Source organism: Serinus canaria, chromosome 17, assembly GCF_022539315.1.
Source record: "Serinus canaria isolate serCan28SL12 chromosome 17, serCan2020, whole genome shotgun sequence".
NCBI lineage: Eukaryota > Metazoa > Chordata > Aves > Passeriformes > Fringillidae > Serinus > Serinus canaria.
The window spans coordinates 3,393,910-3,416,153 of record NC_066330.1 but is presented as its reverse complement, the minus strand read 5'-3'; the positions used below and the strand labels follow the sequence as shown (position 1 = coordinate 3,416,153).

The 22,244-nt window shown below is 52.4% G+C and overlaps 2 protein-coding genes across 3 annotated transcripts in view; one reads left to right on the top strand and one right to left on the bottom strand.

The window, feature by feature from the left end:
* Positions 1-12,487, bottom strand: part of VAV2 (vav guanine nucleotide exchange factor 2) — a 110,219-nt gene extending 97,732 nt beyond the window's left edge. For both annotated transcript variants that reach the window (XM_050981152.1, XM_030230146.2), the window contains exon 1: positions 12,151-12,487. In XM_050981152.1, coding sequence (XP_050837109.1) covers positions 12,151-12,354 — 204 coding nt within the window. In that variant the 5' untranslated portion in view covers positions 12,355-12,487. The remainder of the gene's footprint in view (positions 1-12,150) is intronic.
* A 5,713-nt stretch (positions 12,488-18,200) lies between these two features.
* BRD3OS (BRD3 opposite strand) lies at positions 18,201-21,745 on the top strand. The gene is made up of 2 exons (XM_030231155.2): positions 18,201-18,250; positions 18,490-21,745. The coding sequence occupies exon 2, from the start codon at positions 19,059-19,061 to the stop codon at positions 19,326-19,328; it is 270 nt and encodes an 89-aa protein (XP_030087015.1). The 5' UTR covers positions 18,201-18,250; positions 18,490-19,058; the 3' UTR covers positions 19,329-21,745.
* The last annotated feature ends 499 nt before the right edge of the window (positions 21,746-22,244 follow it).

Sequence of the window (22,244 nt, the reverse complement as noted above, 5' to 3'; positions counted from 1 at the left end):
ACGAGCACAGGCAGGAACTCCCATTTTCCACTCCTGCTGCCCTGGGCAATTTGCATTCAGGGTCTCAGTTCCTCTCCTTGCAGCACTGCAAGGAAATTAATTAACTGAAGAGTAACTGTAAATATCACAGAGCTTGGGAGGCCGAGAGAGGAAATCTGAGGGTTAACCATCATCTGTAATGATAAAAATCAGAATGAACTTTGATCGAGGGGAGGATGAAGAGGCCACTGGCATTGCTGTGATGTTGGTTGGTTGGGTTTGGTTTTTTTTTTAAAGATTTTAAGATTAGAGGCTGTATTTTATCTGTAAGATTTCAATTAAGCATTTTCAGCCCTCAATTCCCTACTAGAGAGTATCAAGCATCACTGCATTGGTGAAAACCAGCTGAAAAGCACAAGAGCCACCACTCCTCCATCCTGGCACCTATTTGGGAGCAAATCCTAATTCTGGGAAGGATGCTCAGAGCCCCAGCAGGGGCAGGGCTGTCCTGACCCAGCCCCAGCAGTGCCCAGCACAGCTCAGTTATCCCAGCTCACTCCACAGCAACTAAACAGGCAGCAAAAAGGAAATAATTTCCCATCTTGATTTATTTTTTGGTTTTTTTTGCAAGGGTGGAATTGAATGAGAGACTCCAGCCAGAACTGAGTCTGGCTCTGGGAAGTTTCCTAAAGCATCCAGAGATTTTTTATCACCATGAATTAAAGATCTTTCTGCAGTGAGCTGTGCTTAAATTTTGGCCACAGACTCCAAACCTCCCTGGCCTTGGGCAAATCCCTGACCTCCCCTGAATTCTTCATTTCTGCCCAATTTATTTCCATCTCTCCTTGAGGATGTGACTATTTTACCTTATCTGGAAGATTTTTTTTTTTCCCCCTCCCTTGCCAAGCTCCAGAGGTAAAATTTACAGCCCCAGCAATGCAGAACAGTTCCTGCTCCCCATGATGAAAACAGGCTCCAGAAAATTAATCTACTGGCTACTTAATTTGTAAAGCTGCTTAAAAAGGTCAGGTCCCCAGCTCATAAAAACCACCAGTGAGAACAGATCCCAGCGATTATGGGAACAAGGCTCTGGGTATTTCTATCAATTAATGCTTGGGGAGGATAACCAGATCACAGAGCCCTCTAATTTAACACCCACATCCCACTCCTGGCAGCTCCTCACACTCGTTTAGCACAGTAACACACCAGGGGTGCACCCCAAGCTGGCACCTTTGGGGGCTAGAGGGGGTGGGAAATCCTCCCAAAATCTCCTGGATGCTTTGAGTTTCCAGACCTGGATTCCTGTTTCTGTAAGGCAAGTCCTCCTTTCTGAGCCAGGCTAACAGGAGCTCAACACACACAAGAGAAGGATGTTTTTATAGTTTTTTATCCTTTTTTTTTCCTCTGCTAAAAATAAGGAAGAACATTATTCTGTGCTTTGTGAGGGGGGCTATATTTTCTATTTTTTCAAACTTTTTTGGTAAATTATTAAATGGGAAGTTGCATGGTGGGGATCAATCCCAAATACTTGTGTAATTACCCAAATACTTGTGTGATTCTGCCCTGATTTACACTCTGTTAAGCAGGAAAATCTCCCTGTGAGACAATGGGAAAATCCAGGTTGGCTGTCTGGGAATTCCTGCATGGAATTGGGTCCTGTCAAACCCAGTTATATCCCCAGGACATCATTCCCCTGGCACAACCTGCTCCAGTGCAAGGTGTCCCTGCCCAGGGCAGGGGGGTGTCCCTGCATGAGCACCCAGGTCCCTTCCAACCCAAACCAGTCTGGGATTCCGTGGATTTAATGAGGAATTTCCCAGCCAGACAGGAGCAGCTCCACCAGACAGTGCAGGAGCAGAGCTGGCTGTTAATTGGAATATCTCAAATAAAGTCTGGTGGCAGGGTAATTGCATTTGCAGAGCGTCAGGGAAGGTTGGGTTGCCTTTGCTGTGCCAGGCTAATTAATTTGGTACAATTTGAGGATGCAGATAAGGCCCCAGGGATGTGCTGGGCTGGACCATTAATGCTGTGCCGCAGCCAGAGGGGTGAAGAGGGGAACTGGCAGCAGTTTCTGATTCCTTCTCAGCAGCTCCACTCCATCTCCTTCCAAAGCCACCCACCCTGCTGGACTGGGCTGGGAACTGTCTGCACAGGAAAGGACAACATTTGGAGCTGAGTGGGAGAGGATCAATAAGTCTAAACAGGCAGCAGCCCTGAAAAAGCTCACTGACCCAGCAATGAAAGTGACTTTATTGGCACAGTTAAGACACTATCAACACCCACTCAAAGGCAGACTCTTCATTTCCCCTTTTTTTTCTTTTCTTTTTTTTTTTTTTTTTTTTTTTGGCAGCATCCCTGCTTTAATTTCCTAAGTACCACCCAACTGAAGTTAATTTTTAGTACAGCAGCATGTATGACTTCCTTCTGCTTTAAATTATCCCTTCTCTTAGCAACTGCCTCCACCAACACACACACACAGAGTGGAACCACTCAGGGAGGGATTTTTTAAGCCCAGAATTAAGGTGTGAGAACAAGCACCAAGGTTTTTGTCAGACTTATGTACACCCAGCTCTGAGCTGGAGCTATTAAAAAGCCTGGTTTAGGAGCCAGCAGAATGCATTTAAAAATCATCCAGCAAACATTAAGGCAGGCCTGGCTCCTGTGGAAATGGCTGTGGCACACATTAGGCTGAGCTGTTAGGAATAAATTGTTCCTCTGCATAACGCAATGGAGACCATGCAAAGAGGGAGAATGAAGGCTTCACAGTATTTTACAGGGCTATAAACAGCCAGGGAAATAAAACATCTCTCCTAAGGTGCAGCTTCCAATGCAAAAAGCTCTTATTCAAAGCAGAGCTGCCTCCAGCTCCTTGGGGGAAAAGCTCTCCAGCTGCTGAGTGCCTCGGGGAGGGGAGCAAAAACAACATGTCATGTAGAGTCATGGTGAGCTGTCACTTCTGCTCACACTCAGGGAGCAGATGGAGGCTTTTCCTGGAGCACACCCCACCAGGAACAGCATTCCCAGGCCAGGGCTGGGGCAGGGACCAACATCTGCCTGTTGGAGCTCTGGCAAGGGAGGAGAGGCTGAGCCAAGCACTGCACACCTGCCTGGGGTGGGCACTGGAGCCTCCAGGGGACAAAGCTGGCTTTGGAAAGCACAGGTGGGGCTCCAAAGGGTGCTGGCAGCCCCTGGGGGCTCTTCCCAGATCCCAAATCCCTGAGGCTGTGAGCCCAGGGACAGCTCTGTGAGCCCAGCACTCACACTCACTCTTCTCACCCATCCCTCCCCAGCCTGGCAGCAGGGACCAAAGGGATTTCATGGAGGTTCTGATCCTCCTTCCACCCCAGGAAACTTCCCTGCCATTGCACTGAAAGATGCCAAGGAACATCCTGGGAGAGTGATGCAAGGATCAGAAACACAACTGCAGCTCTGGTTTCCAGCCCTGGCAGCTCTCCCTGGCATGGAGCTGCTGCTCTCACTCAGCCACTCCACTTCCCAACTTCTGTCCCTGCTCCAGCTGCTCCGTGCCCAGCAACAAGGGGATCCCAAACTCCTCCACAAAAACACCCTCCAATCTCACAAAACAAACTTCAAGAGATCAAGGGAGATGCTGTGATTTGCTCCAAAATCTCAGGGAAATCAGCTGCAAGGTCCCAGGGGGTTTTAAGCTGGGCACAAAAGTGGATGCAGCAATTTGGGGATTTTTTGGAGGTGTCTTTGATGGAGGGAGTGTGCAAACAAAGTCATTGCAAGTCCAGATAAATCCAGCTGGGAAAGGTTCAGCATTCCCCACGGAGTTCTTTCTCCAGAGCAGCCCAGTGTGGCTCCTGGAGTAATTAATGCCAGAATCTATTTATGACCTTTGAATAAATTGTTCTTTTCTGAAGGGAAAGCTGCTAAACACGTTAGCAAATATAATTAAGAGGGGAAGAGGGGGGGGGATGACAAAAATCTGGAATTAAATCTCTCCTAATTAGAAATGCTTCTTGCACCAACCTGGCTAAAACCCCACTCTCAGGCAGACACTGCAGCTTCATTAAAGCCTCCTCATTACCCTTCCCGAGATAACCCAGCTGCCCATACCAGGAAAATTCACTTCTAACCTTTGTCACCTCTGAGAAAAAATAAAAAAAAAAATAATAATTTAGGTGTTCTCCATGTGGGGAGAGCTTGGGGACGTGCACCTGGACACGCTGAGGGTGGGAAATGCAGCAGGGGAGCAGCAAAAGGTTTGTCTGGGCTCTCAGGCTCCCCCAAAGGAACAGGTTTGGCTGCTCAGGGATCTGACTTTATCCCAGGTGAAGTTCCCAGCAGTGAGACAAGGATTGCATCAGCTCCCAGTGGCCAAACTGCAGGGAGGGGCAGCAGCTGAAGGTGGGAAATCCCTTGGAAGTGTTCTCCTCCATCAGTGGGAGCATCCTGAATTCCTGGGTGTCAGAACTCAGGACATCCCTGGGGGGCTCACAGACCCTGGCACAGAGCCCAGGACCCCTGGGACTTTGATTGTGACCCATGGAAAAAAATTATCAACCTTATAATAAGGATCTACAAGTCTAAGTAGAATGACAGTGAATTGCACTGCTGTGACTCATGGGTACCACAAACTGCATTTTGGAGAGCTGCCTGGAGCCCCCCATCCCTCATTCAGGTTCTTAAACAAGGTGAAAAAAAGGGAATTCTATTTCCTGACTCCATCATTTATAGATTTCCCAAAGTGACAGCGGGTTGGAGGTGACAGTGCCACCTCTCCAATGCCACTGGACAAACCAACAGCCCATCAAACTTCTCCTCCCCCATAACAGAATGCAAGACAATGAGTTATTTACATAAAGCAGGTGAGAAAGTTCATTATGAGAATGGAAACATCAGAAATCTTTAAAAGTCAGGGTGACACAGAACAAAGCCATTTCCACCCTGCCATGGAGCATCTGCTGCCAGAGGGCCACCAAGGGAGCCCCGGGGCCACACTGTGCTCACAGCTGCTGCTCCAGCAGCCATTCCCAGCAAACAGCCCCAAACCCTGCAGCAGCAGCAGCAGGAAAATAAAGAAAATAAAGATAGAGAAGCTGATCTATAAAGGGGGAAAAAAAAATCATCAACTCCTCTGCTGGGTTTACAGGGAAATTTTCTGGTTTATTTTCTGTTTCGAGCCACAGTTCTGCCAGGGCTGTGGGAGGAAAAGCCTGGTCTCTTTCTTTGTTGGTTTTTTGTTGTCTCCTCCCCTCTGCAAGGCTCACCAGTGATTTTCTTGGAAGATCACTCAGATGAGAAAGTGCTTCCCATAAACACAAAGTGTGCACACAGGCCTGTCCCAGGGCTGTGCACATTTCCTGTCCTGGGGCCCTGCCACTCAGCCTGGGATCTCCAGGGTTACACACTCCAGGCCTTAAAGAAATATGATTTTATCTACATATAAATATGTTTTATAAATATATAAACTTTGATATACTTAGTTATATATAACTATATATTTCATATATTTATTTTATCCATATAGTTATATATAAATATATAACTATATATTTTATATATTTATCTTATATATTTAGTTATATATGTTTCTATCTTTATCTATATTGTATATAGTCATATATGTATGTTTTTATATAAATATTTTCCATACAACTATATTTATATAAATATATTTTATATTTACATTTATTATATATATAAATATATAGTTATATAAAATATATAACTACATATTTTATATATTCATTTCATATATTTAGGTATATATTTATTTATATTTATATATAGTTATAAATTATATGTTTATATAATATAGTTGTTAATATAAGTATATTTATATAAATACATTTATATATTTATATTTATTTTATATATTTTTTATATATAGTTATATAAAATATATAACTATTTTATCTATTTATTTTATATATTTAGTTATATTTGATTATATATTTATTTATCTATTTGTGTTTTTATAAATACATATTTGTAAATATAAATATATTTATCTATTTATTTATATATTTAGTTATATATAGTTATATGTGTTTACATATTTATATTATATCTAGCTATATATTTGTGTTTCTGTAACTATATTAAATATAAATATATTTCATATAAATAAAGATTATAAATATAAACTAAATATTAAATATAAATAATGTATAAACATGTATCATGATAAATATTATATAAAATATAAAAATAAAATATATTTATATCTTTTACACACCCATTCCTAACCCATATTTTATATAAAAACCATATTTATACCATCACAGATCCACCTCCCATTCTCAGTGCTTCTGCCCCAAACCCAACCTGTCAGGGGCAAGGCTCTGCTTCAGGAAAAGCCTGTGTCCTGTATGAGCCTGAGTGCTCTGGGAGCATTCCCAGCTCCGAGAGCATTCCCAGCTCTGAGAGCATTCCCAGCTCTGGGAATCCCCGAGGAGCCCAAGAGCCTCCGTGCAGGGCAGGGAGCAGGGGCTGCCCCGGCTCTGGCAGAGCTCAGGCACTGCCCTGCTCCCAGGCCGGCTGCACTTTGGTTGTCCCCAATTCCCATGGATTTCACAGCTCATTCCGTGTTGGTGGGGCTGAGCACAAATCCCAAATTCCCCCCTCCCCTCCCCAGGCACAAACCCGGCCCCCTTCAGACAGCAGCTGCCACTGGGTGAAAGCCACCACAAAACACAGCCAGGGGTGTCAGGGCTCCAGAAGGGACAACTCACCCCCCTCTGTCACCATCACAAAAATCCCTTCACCAGGATTTCTCTCCTGGGGAGCCGAGAAACCTCAGAGAAAAAGGAAAACAATGTTGTCTAATTTGCTTATTTTGTGTTTTGCTGCTTTGGAATGAGGTTTGGAGATGGTTCATCCAACAGGTCTGATTGGTTTTGTGTGAATTGTTTGGATTTAATGGCCAAGCACAGCCAGGCTGTGCTGGGACTCTGGAAGGAGTCACAAGTTTTCATTATTATCTTTTTAGCCTTCTGTCTGTATCCTTTCTCCATTCTTTACAGAGAGTAAATAAAAAAGCCAGAGGAGCTGAGCAGGGTAAATCAAGAGCAGCTACACAAACCCTGCTCAAAGAACCCACCCAGCCCTGATAACACTGAACTACACTGAACTGCTGTCATGACACATGGAAGCAATTACAGGCACTGCAGCCACAAACCCTTCAAGGGGCACATTAAAAACCCCAAAGCCTCCTGAATCATCACCTGCCCCAAATCCTCCAGCATCCCTCCAACCTCCCCTGTACCTGGGGGAGGCTCTGAGCCACCTGCTGCCAGGCTGTCACAGCAAAGCAGCGCCTCCATCACCCACAAACAGGATTTGGGTGGCAAAGGGAGGGAAAACAAGAGGGAAATGTGACAGCTCAGGCAGGGCTGGGGCTGCAGCCATCAGGGCTGGCAGTGTTTTCTGCCTGGCTCCCAAAGCAGAGCAGCCCAGCCACCACTGCAATCAGGTTTGCTGCCTCTCATCAGCCCCCAGGGCCCCAATCAAACCTCCAGGTGCTGCAGGGAGGGCTGGATTCCCTCTGGAGGGATGGCAGTGTGCTTCCAAATAGGAATCCTTAACGAGCTGGCCATTCCTGCTGACTTCAACTCTGTGCACCCACCAACACTCACTCTGTGCTGCTTCATTTCCAGGTTCCAGGAGGTTCTGGAGCAGGAAAATGAAGATTTTTAGCAGAGACCATGGAGATATTTTAGCAGGGACCATGGAGATATTTTAGCAGGGACCATGGAGATATTTAGCACAGACCATGAAGAAATTTTACAAGAGACCATGGAGATATTTAGCAGAGACCATGGAGATATTTTAGCAGAGACCATGGAGATATTTAGCAGAGACCATGGAGATATTTTAGCAGAGACCATGAAGATATTTAGCAGAGACCATGGAGATATTTCACAAGAGACCATGGAGATATTTTAGCAGAGACCATGGAGATATTTTGCAGAGACCATGGAGATATTTTGCAGAGACCATGGAGATATTTAGCAGAGATATTATGCCCAGACCAGCCTTTGAGGGAAGGTGACATCTATGAGAACCTGATGTTAAATCCCACCACCACAGCTTTGTGCAGGCACCAATTTCCACCTCTCTTAACCCACAGAGAGTGCAGCAGGTGCTCAGCCAGCAGGACAGGGCAGTGGGGCAGGATTTGGGGGGTTATTGCTGCTTCCTCAGTTGTTCTCCCTTGAACTGACCCATTTTTCCTTCAGCTGCAGAGATTGGGAGCAGAAATGCCCCTCAGAGCATCCCCAGGAGGGATGAGACTGAACCAGAGGAGATCTGGAGCCCTGCAGGAAACTCCCAGATCCCCCCCAGTTTTCCTGGATAATTCCTGATCAAATCCCACACCTGCAAAGGTGTCTGGCACAGCTGATGCAGCCCCCACGAGGTCTCTGCTCCAACTCCCAAACACATCCAAGGCCCTGTCAGGAAGGATTCATTTCATCTAAGACAAATGCCAAAAAAAAGAAAGGAAAACCTCACAAAACTCCCAGCACCAAATACCAACCTCACCCAAACAGGCAGGTGCTTTATTGCACATATTTTTTCTGCTGAAACAGCAGTGGAGAGTCATCTAATTTGTATTTGACCAGAGATTTAACAAAATTAAGATTGAAACCTAATTACTGATGAAAATGCAAAGCTTAAAGATCTCTGCCTCACTCACAAGAGCACCCAGTGTCAGAGGGCTGGAATTAGGAAGGGGAATGGGGAGAGGAGTGGGGTTTTGGGGCAGGGAATGCAAAGCACAGGGCTCCTGCCTCTGCTCCCACCTGCAAATTCCAACATCCTCTGCACCAGGCTCTCCCAGCTGGCTGGAAAACCTCCCTGAGTGACTCCCCCAGAAATCCAAGCACAGGAACAGCCAGAGGGATCAATGAGGGCAATCACCCTGGTGCCCCTTCCCAGCTCTCCAGCAACAGAGAAGCAAAGAGCAGGAATGAAGTTTCACTCCATCCAAGCTGGCCTCACGTCCAGTGACTCTCAGAAGAGAGCTGGGACTCAAGATTGTTTTTCCTGTTTATTTTGTTGGCCACTCTGGAAGTTCTTTGGGTCATCCCATCCTCCCAGGCACCACCAAACAGATTTGGGGTCTCTGGGACTGAGCATGGAAACAAAGCAAACTTCAGACTGCAACTAACGGGGTGATTTGCCTCATTTATTTAATTAATCATCATGGATTATGCTTAATAATCCCCTACTGCTGGGTCTGGCCTGTCTGCTGCACAAGCACAGGGAGGTTTTATGAGGCTGAGGACATTTTAGGAGGACAGGGGACACCAGTCCCTGTCTCCAGAGCAGGAGCAGCAGTCCCTGCAGCCTCCCTGTGCTGCCAACATTCCAGCCTCACCTGGCAGCACACCTCCAACAGCTGCAAGGAAAAACAAATCAGCACAGAAAAGGATTTTAAAAAAAATAACACACAAGTGCCTGGGTGTTAAAGTGTCTCTGTGCAGGGATGTGATTTCACCTCTGGCCTTTGAAACGCTGCTCACCTGGGGCAAAAATCTGTTTTTCACTGCACACCTGCACACCTCACTTAATTCAGAGGGAAAGGTGGATGACAGAGTCTTACTGGCTGTTTCAAGTCTAGCACAAGTGTCTTGTCCCCTGGCATTTTAGCTGATTAATAACAAAATGAGCTCTCTAGCGAGGCAGACAGCTGGTCAGCCAGTCCAGCCAGCCAGGCAAAATGTGCATTTACCATCAAAACAGCCTCTGAAGCTCCTCAGTGCACTCTGCCCTGTGGCTGAGCACACCACAGCTGGGTGACAAGGATGGGTTCCTACACAATTCCTCTGAAATTTGGCCTGGAGACCCTGAGCTGCTCCCCCAGAGGCACAGCAGGGCTGGGGCATCCCAGGGGGGTTTGTCCCTCTGTGGTTGGGCTCAGCCCCTTCCTCCCCATCACCCCAGGGCAGCAGAAAGTGCCTTTAACCACCCAAATTCCCAAAGCCAGGAATTACCAAACACATCAGCTAGAAAGGGTGACTCCAGAGTGGTTTGGGTCCCACCCTGGCTGAGGCAGCAGCTGAGCCTCACCAGAGCAGGTGATGCTCTGCAGGTCCTGTGGGCTCAGCTCTGGGCTGGTCCCCTCTAATGACCTCATTTTCAGAGACAGGGCCACCAAACCCACCCCCATCAGTCCCCTCACACAGCTGTGAATAAAATGTGATTTTCTGGTGGGTCTGTACCAGAGTGCATGGTACTGTGGCTGCTGTGAGAGCAGCCAGCTGGGATAAGCAGAAAGCAATTTTATGAACTTGCAGGGCTGGGAATTCTGCCCTCCACCTGGGCAGGGACAGCAGGAGCCTCCTCTGCAATCCACCCCAGGTCACAGCTCCCACAGAACCAGAGCCCAGGCTGGAAAAGCCCTCCAAGATCCAGCCCAACCCATAACCCAGCCCTGCCAAAAATCTGCCACCAAACCGCGTCCCCAAGTGCCACATCTTTAAACCCAGCCTGAACTCCCCACAGGGCGACTGCCACACCAAAATCAGCCTTGTGGGACTACAGCATTTCCCTAAAAAAGCCCCAAAACACAGCGTGCCATTCCCAGCACCTTGTAGGAAAGCTCCAGCCCCGCAGTTTATATTTGGAAACATCAGCCCGAGCGGAAAACAGTTTGATCAGTTCAGAGCCTGGAGAGCCAAGAGGAAATCTCCCAGCATTGTTCCACCCCGGGAAGAGGCATCGGGACGTGTTTTTATTTACTGAGGGCTGGTTCCACCGCCGGGCCGGGGATTCCCATCCCGGTGCTTGGCAGGATCCTCACAGCAAATCGCTCTTTGCTCTCCCCACAAAGAGGGGCTCCAAATTTGGGAGCTCCTGGCTGTCCTCAGCCACAGCAGCCACACGTGGTTGTGTCCTGCTGGGTAAAGGGGACAAAGTGGAAAAAAACATCGCCCTGGGGGGAAACTCCAGCGGAAAAAGGGAGAGGGATTCACTCTCACAGCGCAGGAACTGAGCTCGTGTGGGCACTGGAGGTTTATTTATCCTTGAAGGCTTCAGCGAAGTTACAGACAGAAAGTTTCCCTTCAGATTTCACCGCTTAGAACCTGTTGTTCAAAAATAAAAGCCGACGCTCTGAAATGAACTTGTCAACGCAGGGGCTGCCGGCGGGCAGGGCACAAAGCCCCATTTCGTTTGTTCTAATCGATTTCACTTCCCGATTCCCATGCAAATACCTGAGCTCGGCTTGCAAAAACACCAGCGCAGCTCTGACACAAAACAACCTGAGCCGAGCTGATTTTACTTCTTTTTTTCTTTTCCTTTTTTATTTTTTTTTCCCCGTTTGTTTAAGCCTCCTTCCACCAAACCAACCAGGAACTGGAAACACTTCCAAGGATGGAGCCCTTTTAAAGGAACCAAAGGGAAAAGCCACGATGGACAGGGCAAGGCTGGAATTGGGGTCCCTGACCTGAGCCCCCCATCCCCTCCCGCTGCGGGGATGCAGCTCCGGGGCTCGGGCACTGCTCTGACCTCGCTCCCTGCCCGGCCGGGCTCGGGGCAGGCTCGCAGAGCGCCAGAGCTTGGTGTGTTTTCATAAATTTATTCATTTATTTTGCTTTGAGTCTTCCCAGCCAAACTTTCGTCCCGGCGCCCGCTCCTCCCGCACATCCCAGACGAACCAGCGCCTCCATGAAAACCCCCAATAATCCCATCTCCTCCTCCTCCTCCTCGCAGCCCTGTTATTTGCTTTTGTTTCGCCATGGCTGTAAACACGAGGGGATGTTTCCCTCCTGCCCGGGCTGCTCTCTCCCCGCCCCGGAGCCTTTCCCGTGCGGGCGCTGGACCGGCGAGAAACCGGGGGGGATAAAGCCTGGGAGAGGCTGCCGGGTGCTAGGAAAATTAATCCACAAACAGCAGAGGTTTATGTCCAAAAAGAAGACAGAGGAGTCCTTTTACTTTATTCGAATAAAGGGAGAGGCTATGGGGCATTCCCTTAGGGTCTCTCAAATTTCTAGAGGACGCAGCCTCCCTTTTTATCCGAATTTCTCGGCCGCAATTCATCCGAGAGGGTGAAAAGACAGTCTCCCACCCATCCCACCCCATCTCATCCCATCCCATCCCACCAAGTTGAGCAGAGCAGCAGCCGCACGCAGGGATTCAGGCGCTCCCGGGGGTTCCCCACCCAGCCACCCCCTCCATCCAGCGCTCCCCTCCTACCTGGGACATCTGCGGCCTGAAGTTGATGTCCTTGAGGTCGATGGAGCCGGGGGACAGGTTGTGCAGCAGCTGGCACAGCAGCACCCCGTCCCGCAGCGCCTGAGCCAGGTCGAACACCACGGCCGAGGGCCAGACCACCCGGTGGTTCGGGGGCAAAACTTTGCAGTCGATGAGCCAGCGGCCGCACTGCCGCCACTCCTCCATGGCCGCGCTCTGCTGGCTCCCCCGGCCTTCCTCTTCCTCCTCCTCCTCCTCCTGCCGGCGCTCAGGGGCCGCGGGCAGCCGCCCGAGGGGCCGCGGTGCTCGGCGGCTCCGCGCTACCGCCCCGCTCCATCGCCGCCCGCCGGCCCCGAGAGCATCGCTCCGCGCCGGGGCTGCGAGCGGGAGGAGGAGGAGGAGGAGGAGGAGGAGGAGGAGGAGGAGGAGGAGGAGGAGGAGGAAGGAGGGCGGCGCGGACTTTTCCGGCGGAGGGCTGCCCCTGCCCCCGCTGCGGCCCCACCGCCTGGGCCGGGGTTAGGCGCGCCGCATCCTCCAGGAACAAAGCGGCGGATGGACGGACGGACGGACGGACAGACAGAGGGGCGGGCGGGCACGGCGGGGCCGCCCCCCGCGCAACTCCGTGGCGGTGCCCTGTGGAAACTTGCCCTGCTGAGGGTCCCCAGCTGCACGGCCGAGCCGGGCGGGCACCGCCGAGGGGGCGAGCGCTCCTCTCCCCGCCCCGGGCAGCGGAGCAGCCCCCGGCCCGCCCCCGGCCCGCCCTGCCGCCCCTTTGTCTGCGGGAGCCCGGGCTGCCAGCGGGGGCGGAGGGGCTTTGGCGACGCTGTGGTTCGCAGCCTGGTTTTTTCCCCCTAATATTTTTCCCTTTTTTACCCTATTTTTTATTTTCTCTGCTTTTTGGTGTTTTGTTGGTTTTTTTTTTTCTCTCCCCCCCCTCCCTCCCTCCCGCTCCTCTCCCTGTTCCGGGAAATCCGCCCACAGCCCCGGCGCTGCTTCGCTGTCCCCGCTGGCGCAGCCGCCACCGCATTTTGTGGGGTCCCCCCTCCCCGGGGTCCCCCCAGGGCTGGGGCAGCGGCAGGAGCGGTGCCGGAGCTCCCCCGGTCCTGGGGCAGGAGCGGTGCCGGAGCCCCGCCGGTCCTGGGGCAGGAGCGGTGCCGGAGCCCCCCCGGTCCTGGGCCAGGAGCGGTGCCGGAGCCCCCCCGGTCCTGGGCCAGGAGCGGTGCCGGAGCCCCCCCGGTCCTGGGCCAGGAGCGGTGCCGGGGCTCCCCCGGTTGTTCCCCCGGTTCTGGGCCAGGAGCGGTGCCGGACCCCCCAGTTCCTCCGGTCCTGGGGCAGGGCAGGAGCGGTGCCGGGGCTCCCCCGGTTCCCCCGGTCCTGGGCCAGGAGCGGTGCCGGCCCCCCCCCCCGCCTCCCCGGGCCGCACACGCTCGCACAGACCCCGCTTTGTCTGAGCGCTCGCTCCCACTCGTCATCCCGTGTTTGGGTTGCAAATACTGCAGGGGAGATGTTTAACCCAAACAAGGCATCGTGTTCCTTGACTTTCAAACGGGAGGACAACTCCTATAATTAATTACCAGCGTATTTATTAAAAACCTCGACTCTCAGGCATTAACTCCTTGGCAGCAAACTCTTGAAAAATCTCTGATTTTCACCGGTGGCTTCCTTCCAAATCAGCGCGGCTTAGAACACCCTCTTTTCAAATCTGTTCTGAGTTTTCTTCCGAGATCCTCTCCCCAGAGTTTGCCGATTAATTTCCAGCCCGGCTTTCCAGATAGGCAGAACCGGAAGCCGGGACTGGGACGAAGGGAAGCTATTAACCTGGATGTCAAACAAATGCAACACTAATCTCTTCCAAATGGAGCCAAGCGGAGATAAAGGAGAAACAGCAACTCCACAGCCATGATCCTTCCTTTTCCATCTAGGAAGGAGGATCTCTCCGACCGACAGAAAACAATTGTTTCATATTCCAAGGAAAGTTTGGGGTTTTTTTGTAAGAAAATCTTCCATGCCGAGGTGCTGGCTGTCCAGAGCTCAGCCTGGCTGTGCCCCCGGGCCAGGGCAGGGTGTGAGCAGAGGGAGCAGCATCCACACGCTCCAGTCTCACCATCAGAGCTGCACCCTGCCCTGGGAGTATCCAGATCTCAGCCCACACTCCCCATACCCCGAGGAGGTGCTTTCTCAGAATGATTTTCTTGATCTTTTCGCTCTTCACGGACCGTTTCTGCCCTCCAACAGCACCCATGGGCAGGGATCACGAGGCTACTGAAGGCAGTGGAGTCGTGCCAGGGATAATTTTGGTTGACTCAGACCCAGCCTGCCGTGTGAGGTCAGGTCTGTAGGTAGATGACAACAGAGGAGTTGATTGTATGTGCATAATTAAAGCTGCGAGCCACAGCTTAGCTTTTTCCCTGAGTAATAAAAAGCATTCTTGGCCCCTGGACACTTGGGAGCAATCCCTGCAGCTGCAGAGCCAGGCTCTGCGTGGGAGGTGTTGGAGCAAGCACGCTCCTCGCCTACCTCTGACAACCCGAAGGCTGAGGGCAGAGGTGTTTCTGAGAGCAGCAAAAATGAAAACAACCAAAACCTGTGCAGCCAGGCTCAGGAGGAGCTTGAAGCCAGCACACGCTGGTGAGCTGTGAGCTCCAGGTTGTACAAACCGTCCTGCAAGAGGATGGGGGGTGTGGAGAGGACCCAGGTGCTGGTTTTAATGTGGACCTAAAAGGGAGCTGGAATAAATTGAAGAGGTTGGATTTTGTGCTGGAGTTGGTGCTCCCATCTCCTCCTGCCTGTTGGCACTGATGGGAATGACAGCCAGGGAATGACAGACAGCCAGGGAATGACAGACAGCCAGGGAATGACAGACAGCCAGGGCAGAGGCTGACACCACCCTCTGCTGGAGCTTCTCTCCGCTCAGATTTTGCTCCTTGGGCTTTTGTTTGAGCAGCCCCAGAGGTGGCTGGGTGAAGATGCTGCCAGAGGGAGCGTTGTGCTTTTTCTGTGCTTTTTCTGTGCTTTTTCACCCCAAATGTCTCCGTGTGTACCGACAGGAGCCTGGCAGGCAGCCCCCTCCCCATAGCTGGGTCCCCAACGCACAGGGAATGGGAGGGGGACCTGGCTGGTGAAGTGGTGGCACTTTGGGAATGTCACAGAGCTCGTTGGGGACATCCCAGTCTTGCGAGGGAAGGGAAGGGAAAGGGAAGGGAAGGGAGGGAAAGGGAAAGGGAAAGGGAAGGGAGGGAAGGGAAGGAAGGGAAGGGAGGGAAGGAAGGGAAGGAGGGAAGGGAAGGGAAGGGAGGGCAGGAGAAGGGAGAAGGGAGGAAGGAGAGAGGAAGGAAGAAAGAAGGAAGGAAGGAAGGAAAGGAAAGAAAGGAAAGGAAAGGAAGGAAGGGGAAAGAAGGAAAGAAAGGAAAGGAAAGAAGGAAAGGAAGGAAGGAAAGGAAGGAAAAAGGAAAGGAAAGGAGAAGGAAAGAAAGGAAGGAAAGGAAGAAAGGAAAGGAAAGGAAAGGAGAAAGGAAGAAGGATAAGTGCACTAACATGTATGAGGACACCTTACCTTACAAATCAGCCCCAAAACACCCGGGACGTGGCCACATTTCCAAGAAAGGTGTATTTTCTGCAATGTTGGGGTCACTCCAGAGTTCTCTACAGCAGCCACAGTGCAGCCCCTCTGAAAATATCCCTTCATCACCAGATCCAGGCCAACAGGAAACCCTCTTTCCGCAGGCAGGCGGTGTCTGTGGATTGCCATTGCCACCTTCTGGATTAGTCCAGGCGTGCAGCAGCCTGTCCCGGAGCCCGGCTGGTGCCAGGGGCCGTGTCTCCAGCTGGAGCCAGGGTCCCCAGAGCAGGAGCCGGCCCGGCTGCTGGCACGGCAGCTGTCACACAGCCTACGTGCCATTTGCAGCACACCCTCCGACTTTGTCATCTCCTGTCACCGACTATTTTAGGAAAGCTGTGCAAGCCCCAGCTCGGCAAACCCCACTGCTGCATTATCAGCCAGGGGGGAAACCACAGGGCCACCAAAGCCTTCAGCTGCTGGGTACAGACAATAATCCTCTGGCTGGCTCATCACACACCTGATCTACCTGCCCAGACAAGGTGCACCTGCCCCAGCCCCTGCAATTTTCCTCCTGCTAATGCCTTCCTGCAGGAGCCACCTCCTGGAGCTGCCCCTGGAGGTGACAGCCTGTCACCACGGAAAGGAGCAGGAAAATTAACCTGGCACAGCTCCACGCAGGGCAGGAGGGATGAGCTGGATTCTCCTCTTGTACCTGAGCACTCAGCTCAGGTGCTCTTTGTTTAGCCTGAGTGCAACTCCACTGGTAAAGGATTCTGAGCCCAGGCACCAAGCAGGTGGAGCTGGCACTTCCCTGGGCCTTTCCCTGTGGAATAGGCTCATTTTGGGATGCCCCAGCTGGGCTGAATGCCAGCAAGCAGCAGTTAACAGCTCCCAGCACTGCTGGGACACCCTCACTAAGAAAGAATCCTCCACCCCAACAGGTTTCCCACCCAAATCAGCCAGACCTGGAGTGTTTACAGCCCTGGGAGCTGGGCAGGGGGAAAAGAGCCCAGCCCCTCACTGCAGGCACGGCACAGCAGAGGCAGCTCAGGGACAGCAAAGCAGAATTTCCTCGGAGGAAGGAGGAGAGGAACAAACCACAGACTGAGCAGCACCTGGGTTTCACCTCAGCCATTCCCCTGCTCCTGCTGCTGCCTCCACGGTTTGTTGGGAAGGGTCCTGACCCCAGGGACTCACAGCAGTGGGTGGCAGGTTCCAATCCTCCTCCTTGCCCCTCTCACAGTGCACCCACCCCCTTACCAACCTCTGTTAGTTTGGTGATAACAGAGCCAGGAATTTCACAGACAACAAGAGAGCCTTAAAAACCCCCTAAATCTTGTCCACTAAAGGATTTCCCACCTTTTTCTGCAGCTTCCACAAGGGCTGGCTTCCCTGCACTAGCAGGAAGCAGACTAAGCAGCAGAGTCAGGATATTTCTGATAATAAACATATAAATAGTGTGGTCATTCCTTTTTTTTTTTTTTTTTCTTTGCTTCTCTCTTTGTGTTTGGCCTAGATCTCCTGGGAACAGGGAATTGCAGCATGCCTTCCCTGTGACGGAAGCAAACCACAGCCTCTTGTTTGTGTCCCTGAAGGCTGAGAGGAACAACCAGGAGTAGCTCTGGAGTAGCTCTGGAGTAGCTCTGCTCGGGTGAATGCACCGGGCCCTTCGCAGGAGATTAGATGGCGCTGCCTTCCCAGCAGATAAGAAGATTGAGAGCTTAAATTTAGCATCATCAGGAAAAGAATAAGCCCTGCAGCTCTCTTCAAAACATATTTCGTGCTGTGCTGGCCAGGGGCAGGCGGGAGAGGGAGAGGTGCCGGGGCAGAGGGAGGAGCTCAAGGAGGGGCTGCTCCTTTCCCACTCAGCCCTCGGTGACAGTGGCATGAGGCTGGCAGCACACAGGGGTGTCCCACCCTGTCCTCACCCCTCACTGGGGAGCCCCAAGGGATACAAAGGGTGCCTGCACCTTCCCAGCACCCACCAGAAAGGAGAGTGGGCTGGAAACCCCACGGACAGCACTTGGGAGGACTCCCCCAGTTCAGCCCCAGTGCTCCCAGTATGGGCTCAGCACATGCTGGACTGGGTGTCCCTTTACAATATTGCACATCCAGAGTGGGGTGACACCCCTGGGACTCTCACACCCGCTGGGGGGGCTTCGCTGCCATCACTGCCATCCCTGGACCCACAAACCTCCCTTGGGGAGCCACACAGCCATCCCCGGACCCACACACCCGTCTTAGGGTACCCCACTGCCATCCCCGGACCCACAAACCCACCTTGGGGTACCCCACTGCCATCCCCGGACCCACAAACCCAGCTCGGGGTACCCCACTGCCATCTCCGGCCCCCCGCATCCAAAGTGGGGCTCCCAATACCCCCCCACCGGGTACCCTCCGCCCTCCCCACGCCCCCCTCGGGCCGTGCCACCCCCGGGCCCTCCCCGGTGCCCCCGCCCCGGCCGTGGCTCCTCCCGAGCGCATCACGGCGGGCGGAGCCTCCGCCGGGGAGCGGAGCCGGGCCGGGCCGGGCAGCGCAGCACGGTGGGGCCGGGGCAGGGGCCGGGGGGCGTGGGGGACCCTCGGGGGGCGGCCCGGGAAGGGCGGTGCGGGACCCGCGGCTCGGAGCGGGCAGGGCCGGGGGGTGCGGGACGCGGCCGTGCGGTGCGCGGGGCCGCTGGAAGGGTCTGGGGGCGGGCGGGAGATGCGGGGCACGGAAAGGGAGGCTGGTAGGGCGGGGATCCCCGGTGTCAGCCCGTGCGGTGACCCTCTGTGCCTCGCAGGTGCCGTCCGGGGGTGCCGGGCCACCCCCCCTCCTCCTCCCCAGCTCGGGTACCACAAGCGGGGCCGAGCATCTTCTCCTGCATCCCTGGGCACGTGACGTGCGGGCTGCCGTCCATCCGCGGGGAGAGGCCGAGCGCGGGCCTGGGCACCGCTGACCTCCGGGCTCTGACCTCGGACAGCTTCGGGACCCGTTCTCCAGCGAATTCGGCTCCTTCGGGCCCGCCTGGCCTGCCCTGCCTGGCTGCTGCGCCTATGGAGGGGCTGCATGGACTGTCCACGAAGAGCACGCGTGGGCCCTTCCCAGCATGGGACACGCGGCAGTAGCAGCGCTGGGTGAGCTCTCAGAAGCCCTGGAGTGGGTTTTAAGCAAGGCCAAGCTGCCTGCTGGGATTTTAGGGCCTTGCTCCTTCTCCTGAGCGGTGCCAGCAGCTCCTGCATGCCGAGAGCCGTGCCCTGGGATGTTCTCCCTTGAGCTGCAGGCAGCAGCCATCAGCCTGGACAGACCCACCGGGGATTATTTCGGAGCTGTTGGGAAGGAGCTCCTGCAGGTGGAGCTCTCCTGGGGCAGATGAGTGACCCGGTGATGAACGGGAGGGTGCCCCTGCCCGAGAAAGCCTTGTCCGAGGGCTACGCCCGCCTGAGGTACAGGGACACCTCCCTGCTCATCTGGCAGCAGCAGCAGCAGAAGCTGGAGTCGGCTCCCCCCAACACCTACCTGAGCCGCAGCAGGAGCATGTGGTACTCGCAGTACGGCAACGAGGCCATCCTGGTGCGGGACAAAAACAAGCTGGATGTCTCCAGGGACACGGGCCAGTCCAAGTTCTGTGCTATTATGTAATTCCTCCGAGGAATCCACACGTGGAGAGGAAGCAGAGCCGGGGGAGGTGGGTGTGCACCACCCTCTCACAGCCCTGAGCAGGAAGCAGCGTTGCAGGAAGGCTGAAGTTGGATTGTTTCTGTTTGGTTTTGCTGTTTATGGACTCCCATTCTGCATGTCACTGAGTGTGTGCAGCAAACCCAGCCTTGCTGGGGAGCTCTCCAGCCTGTTGCTGCCCAGCATCTTGGCAGGGGCTGTGCTGGACCATGTGTTGCTTCCAAGTGGCTCGTGTGCCCTGAGAAACACCCGCTGGCACCTGGGCACCGTCCCCAGCCACCCTTACTGGCCAGTCCTGGAGCATTTCCCGAGCTCTGGGAATGCTGGTGGGACAGAGTGAGCACAGATCTGTTCCCATCAAGGCTGTGGTTTTAAGAAGTTCATCTCCAAAACCATCTGGCCATTAATTGTTCTGTTTGCCCTGTGTGTCTTTAATTGCTGCCCTGAAGTGGTCTCTTCCAGCTGGGAAATGGAGTGGTTTATTGTGGGAACAGGGAGAGAACGTGTTGAGAATTTAACCCAAGCCTTCAAAACACCTGGTAGGAAAGGTGTGCTGGAGTTTCATGCAAAGCCAAGGGCCCTCTCTGATCCCACAGGGTGGGATCGTGCAAATAACAGGAGCTCTGGAGTCAGGGGAGCTGACTCCTTTCATACAGATCCCCCAGGGAACCACCTGAAAGGGAGGGACAGGCCCAGGAAAGCAACAGCAGGAAACCCCTGTAAATACCCACAGGTCCCAAGGGCCACGAGGAAGCTCCTGCACAGCCCAGAGAGGGGCTGCAGAAGGACAGAGGCCACTGGAGTTTGCTTTGCATTCAAGTTTTAATGCATGCAGTAGCTTGGAAGGGTTTGACTTCTAGTTCAGGTTGGATTGTAGGTTTGGTGCATGTATTTTAAAAGTTGTGTCTGGGATTGTTACAATTAACTGGAGGATTTTAGGAGGGAGAAGCACTGCCCTGCTCGGGCACAGAGGCTGCTGCTTTCAGGTTCAAGTTTCTGCTGAATCCTGACTTGCTCAAGGCAAGACCACGCTGAGAAACTCAGCCCAGCAAGCACCTGAATCTTTGTTAAAAACAGAACTACCACTTGCAGGGGTGGGAATTACATACCCAGGGTTCAGCATGGAAATTCTTCAGGGTTCTGCCCTTTCTGTCCTGCCTAGGCCATGTGTGCCACCCAGCAGTGCCTGGGCACAGGCTTAGCTCCAGGCAAATCAGCATTTGATGTCAGCTTCAGGATGGATTATTTACCTGCCTATTATTAGGCACAGTCATTACTTCTGTTCTATTTATCTAAAACCTCCTTTGCGTTTTTTTTCAAGCACTTTATTTTATTTATAGATTTTTTTTTTTTTTAATACAATGAAGGATCTCTTCCACCTCTCCCGTGTGGGTGAAATGCTACAACAAACACACATTCACTCCACCTTGCTGAACTCGATGTACTGAGCAGGACACACCTGTTCTAGAGTGAAATCATAGAGGTTTGCTCCATAGCACTGCAAACAATAGGCAGCTCGTTGTTTTTTTAAAAGCACTATTTCTGCATGTGCTGGTGTTTGATACCTTGTGTGTGTGTGTGTGTGTGTGCTCATAGATTTAAACCTCGCTGCTTTGCAGGCCTGTGCATTGCTCTGCACACAAATAACCCTCTTGCTTTGGTCAGGACTAGCTCTGGAGGAGAAACAGCCCAGTGAATTTTCATGGAGTTTTCATGGAGTGCAATGAGATTCACAAACCCAGCGAGGCTCGGCAGGGTGCCGGGGGAGCAGTGCCAGGGATGTGTGACCCACCTGGGCCTCCAGGTCCTGGCTGAGTGAACAGGAGATTATTTCCTCCAACAGGCAGGGCCCAGAGCTCCCCTGGGAACTGCAGGTGGATTCACCTGGAGAAGCAGGAGAGAGAGGTGGGTTCCAGGCCAGCCCTGGGGAGCACGTGAACTCTGGGAGTTTAAGGAACAGCACATCCCCCAAACCAGCTGTTCGTTTTCTTTTCTTATAGAAAAAGAAATCCAACACTTATTTTCTTTTTTAATTTCAGTAAGGAAGATGCTTATTTTGGGTATAATCAGTCTCTCTTTGTTAACGTGGCTGGTAAACCAAAATTCAGTTATTTTACAGAACAAGACTAAACCCGTAAGAATGTGCATAAATTCTTCCAGGATGGAGGCTGGATGTGACAGTGCAGGAAGAAGAGGATGAGTTGTCCTTCCATCTCTGTGAATGTGACTGTAGTTTTCCATTTCTGTGTGTCACTGGTCACAGCAGGGCTGTGGAGTGGCTGCTGTGGCTGTTCTGTGAGCCAGCTGTGTGCTGGTGATGCACTTGTTTCAAACACTGTTGTAGCCTCTTGGATAAAGTGCATTAAAATGATTTGAATGCAGCTTTGTGAGTGGCTGTTTTTCCCCTGCATGTCCACAGCTCTAACACAGGTGACAGCTTTTGGCATTCCCTTTTGGGAGGGAGGAATTCCCTCAGTTACTGGTGAGGTTCCCAAGCCACACCACTGGACTGGGAGCTGCAGGGGAGGCTCCTCCAGCTTCCCAAGGCCAGCAGCACCTTCAGGATAAGGAAAACTCTGGAAGTCACACTGAATGAGGGAATTATTATGGAAAAGACCTCAGGGTTTGTCACATCCAGCCTGTACCTGATCCCCACCTTGTCCCCAGCCCTGAGTGCCACATCCAGACCAGGTTTGGGGACTCCAAACCTGCCTGGGCAGCCCCTGCCAAGGCCTGAGCACCCTTTCCTCCAAGGAATTGCTCCTGCTGTCCAACCTGAACCTCCCCTGATGCAGCTGAGGCTGTTCCCTCTTGTCCTGGCAGTGACCAGACCCCTCCTCACAACCTTGGTTTAGGCAGCTGTGGAGAGCAAGGGGAGCC

Bases quoted from the DNA above. Each gene is read 5' to 3' on its own strand.
- BRD3OS (XM_030231155.2), top strand. From the start codon at position 19,059: ATGAGTGACCCGGTGATGAACGGGAGGGTGCCCCTGCCCGAGAAAGCC.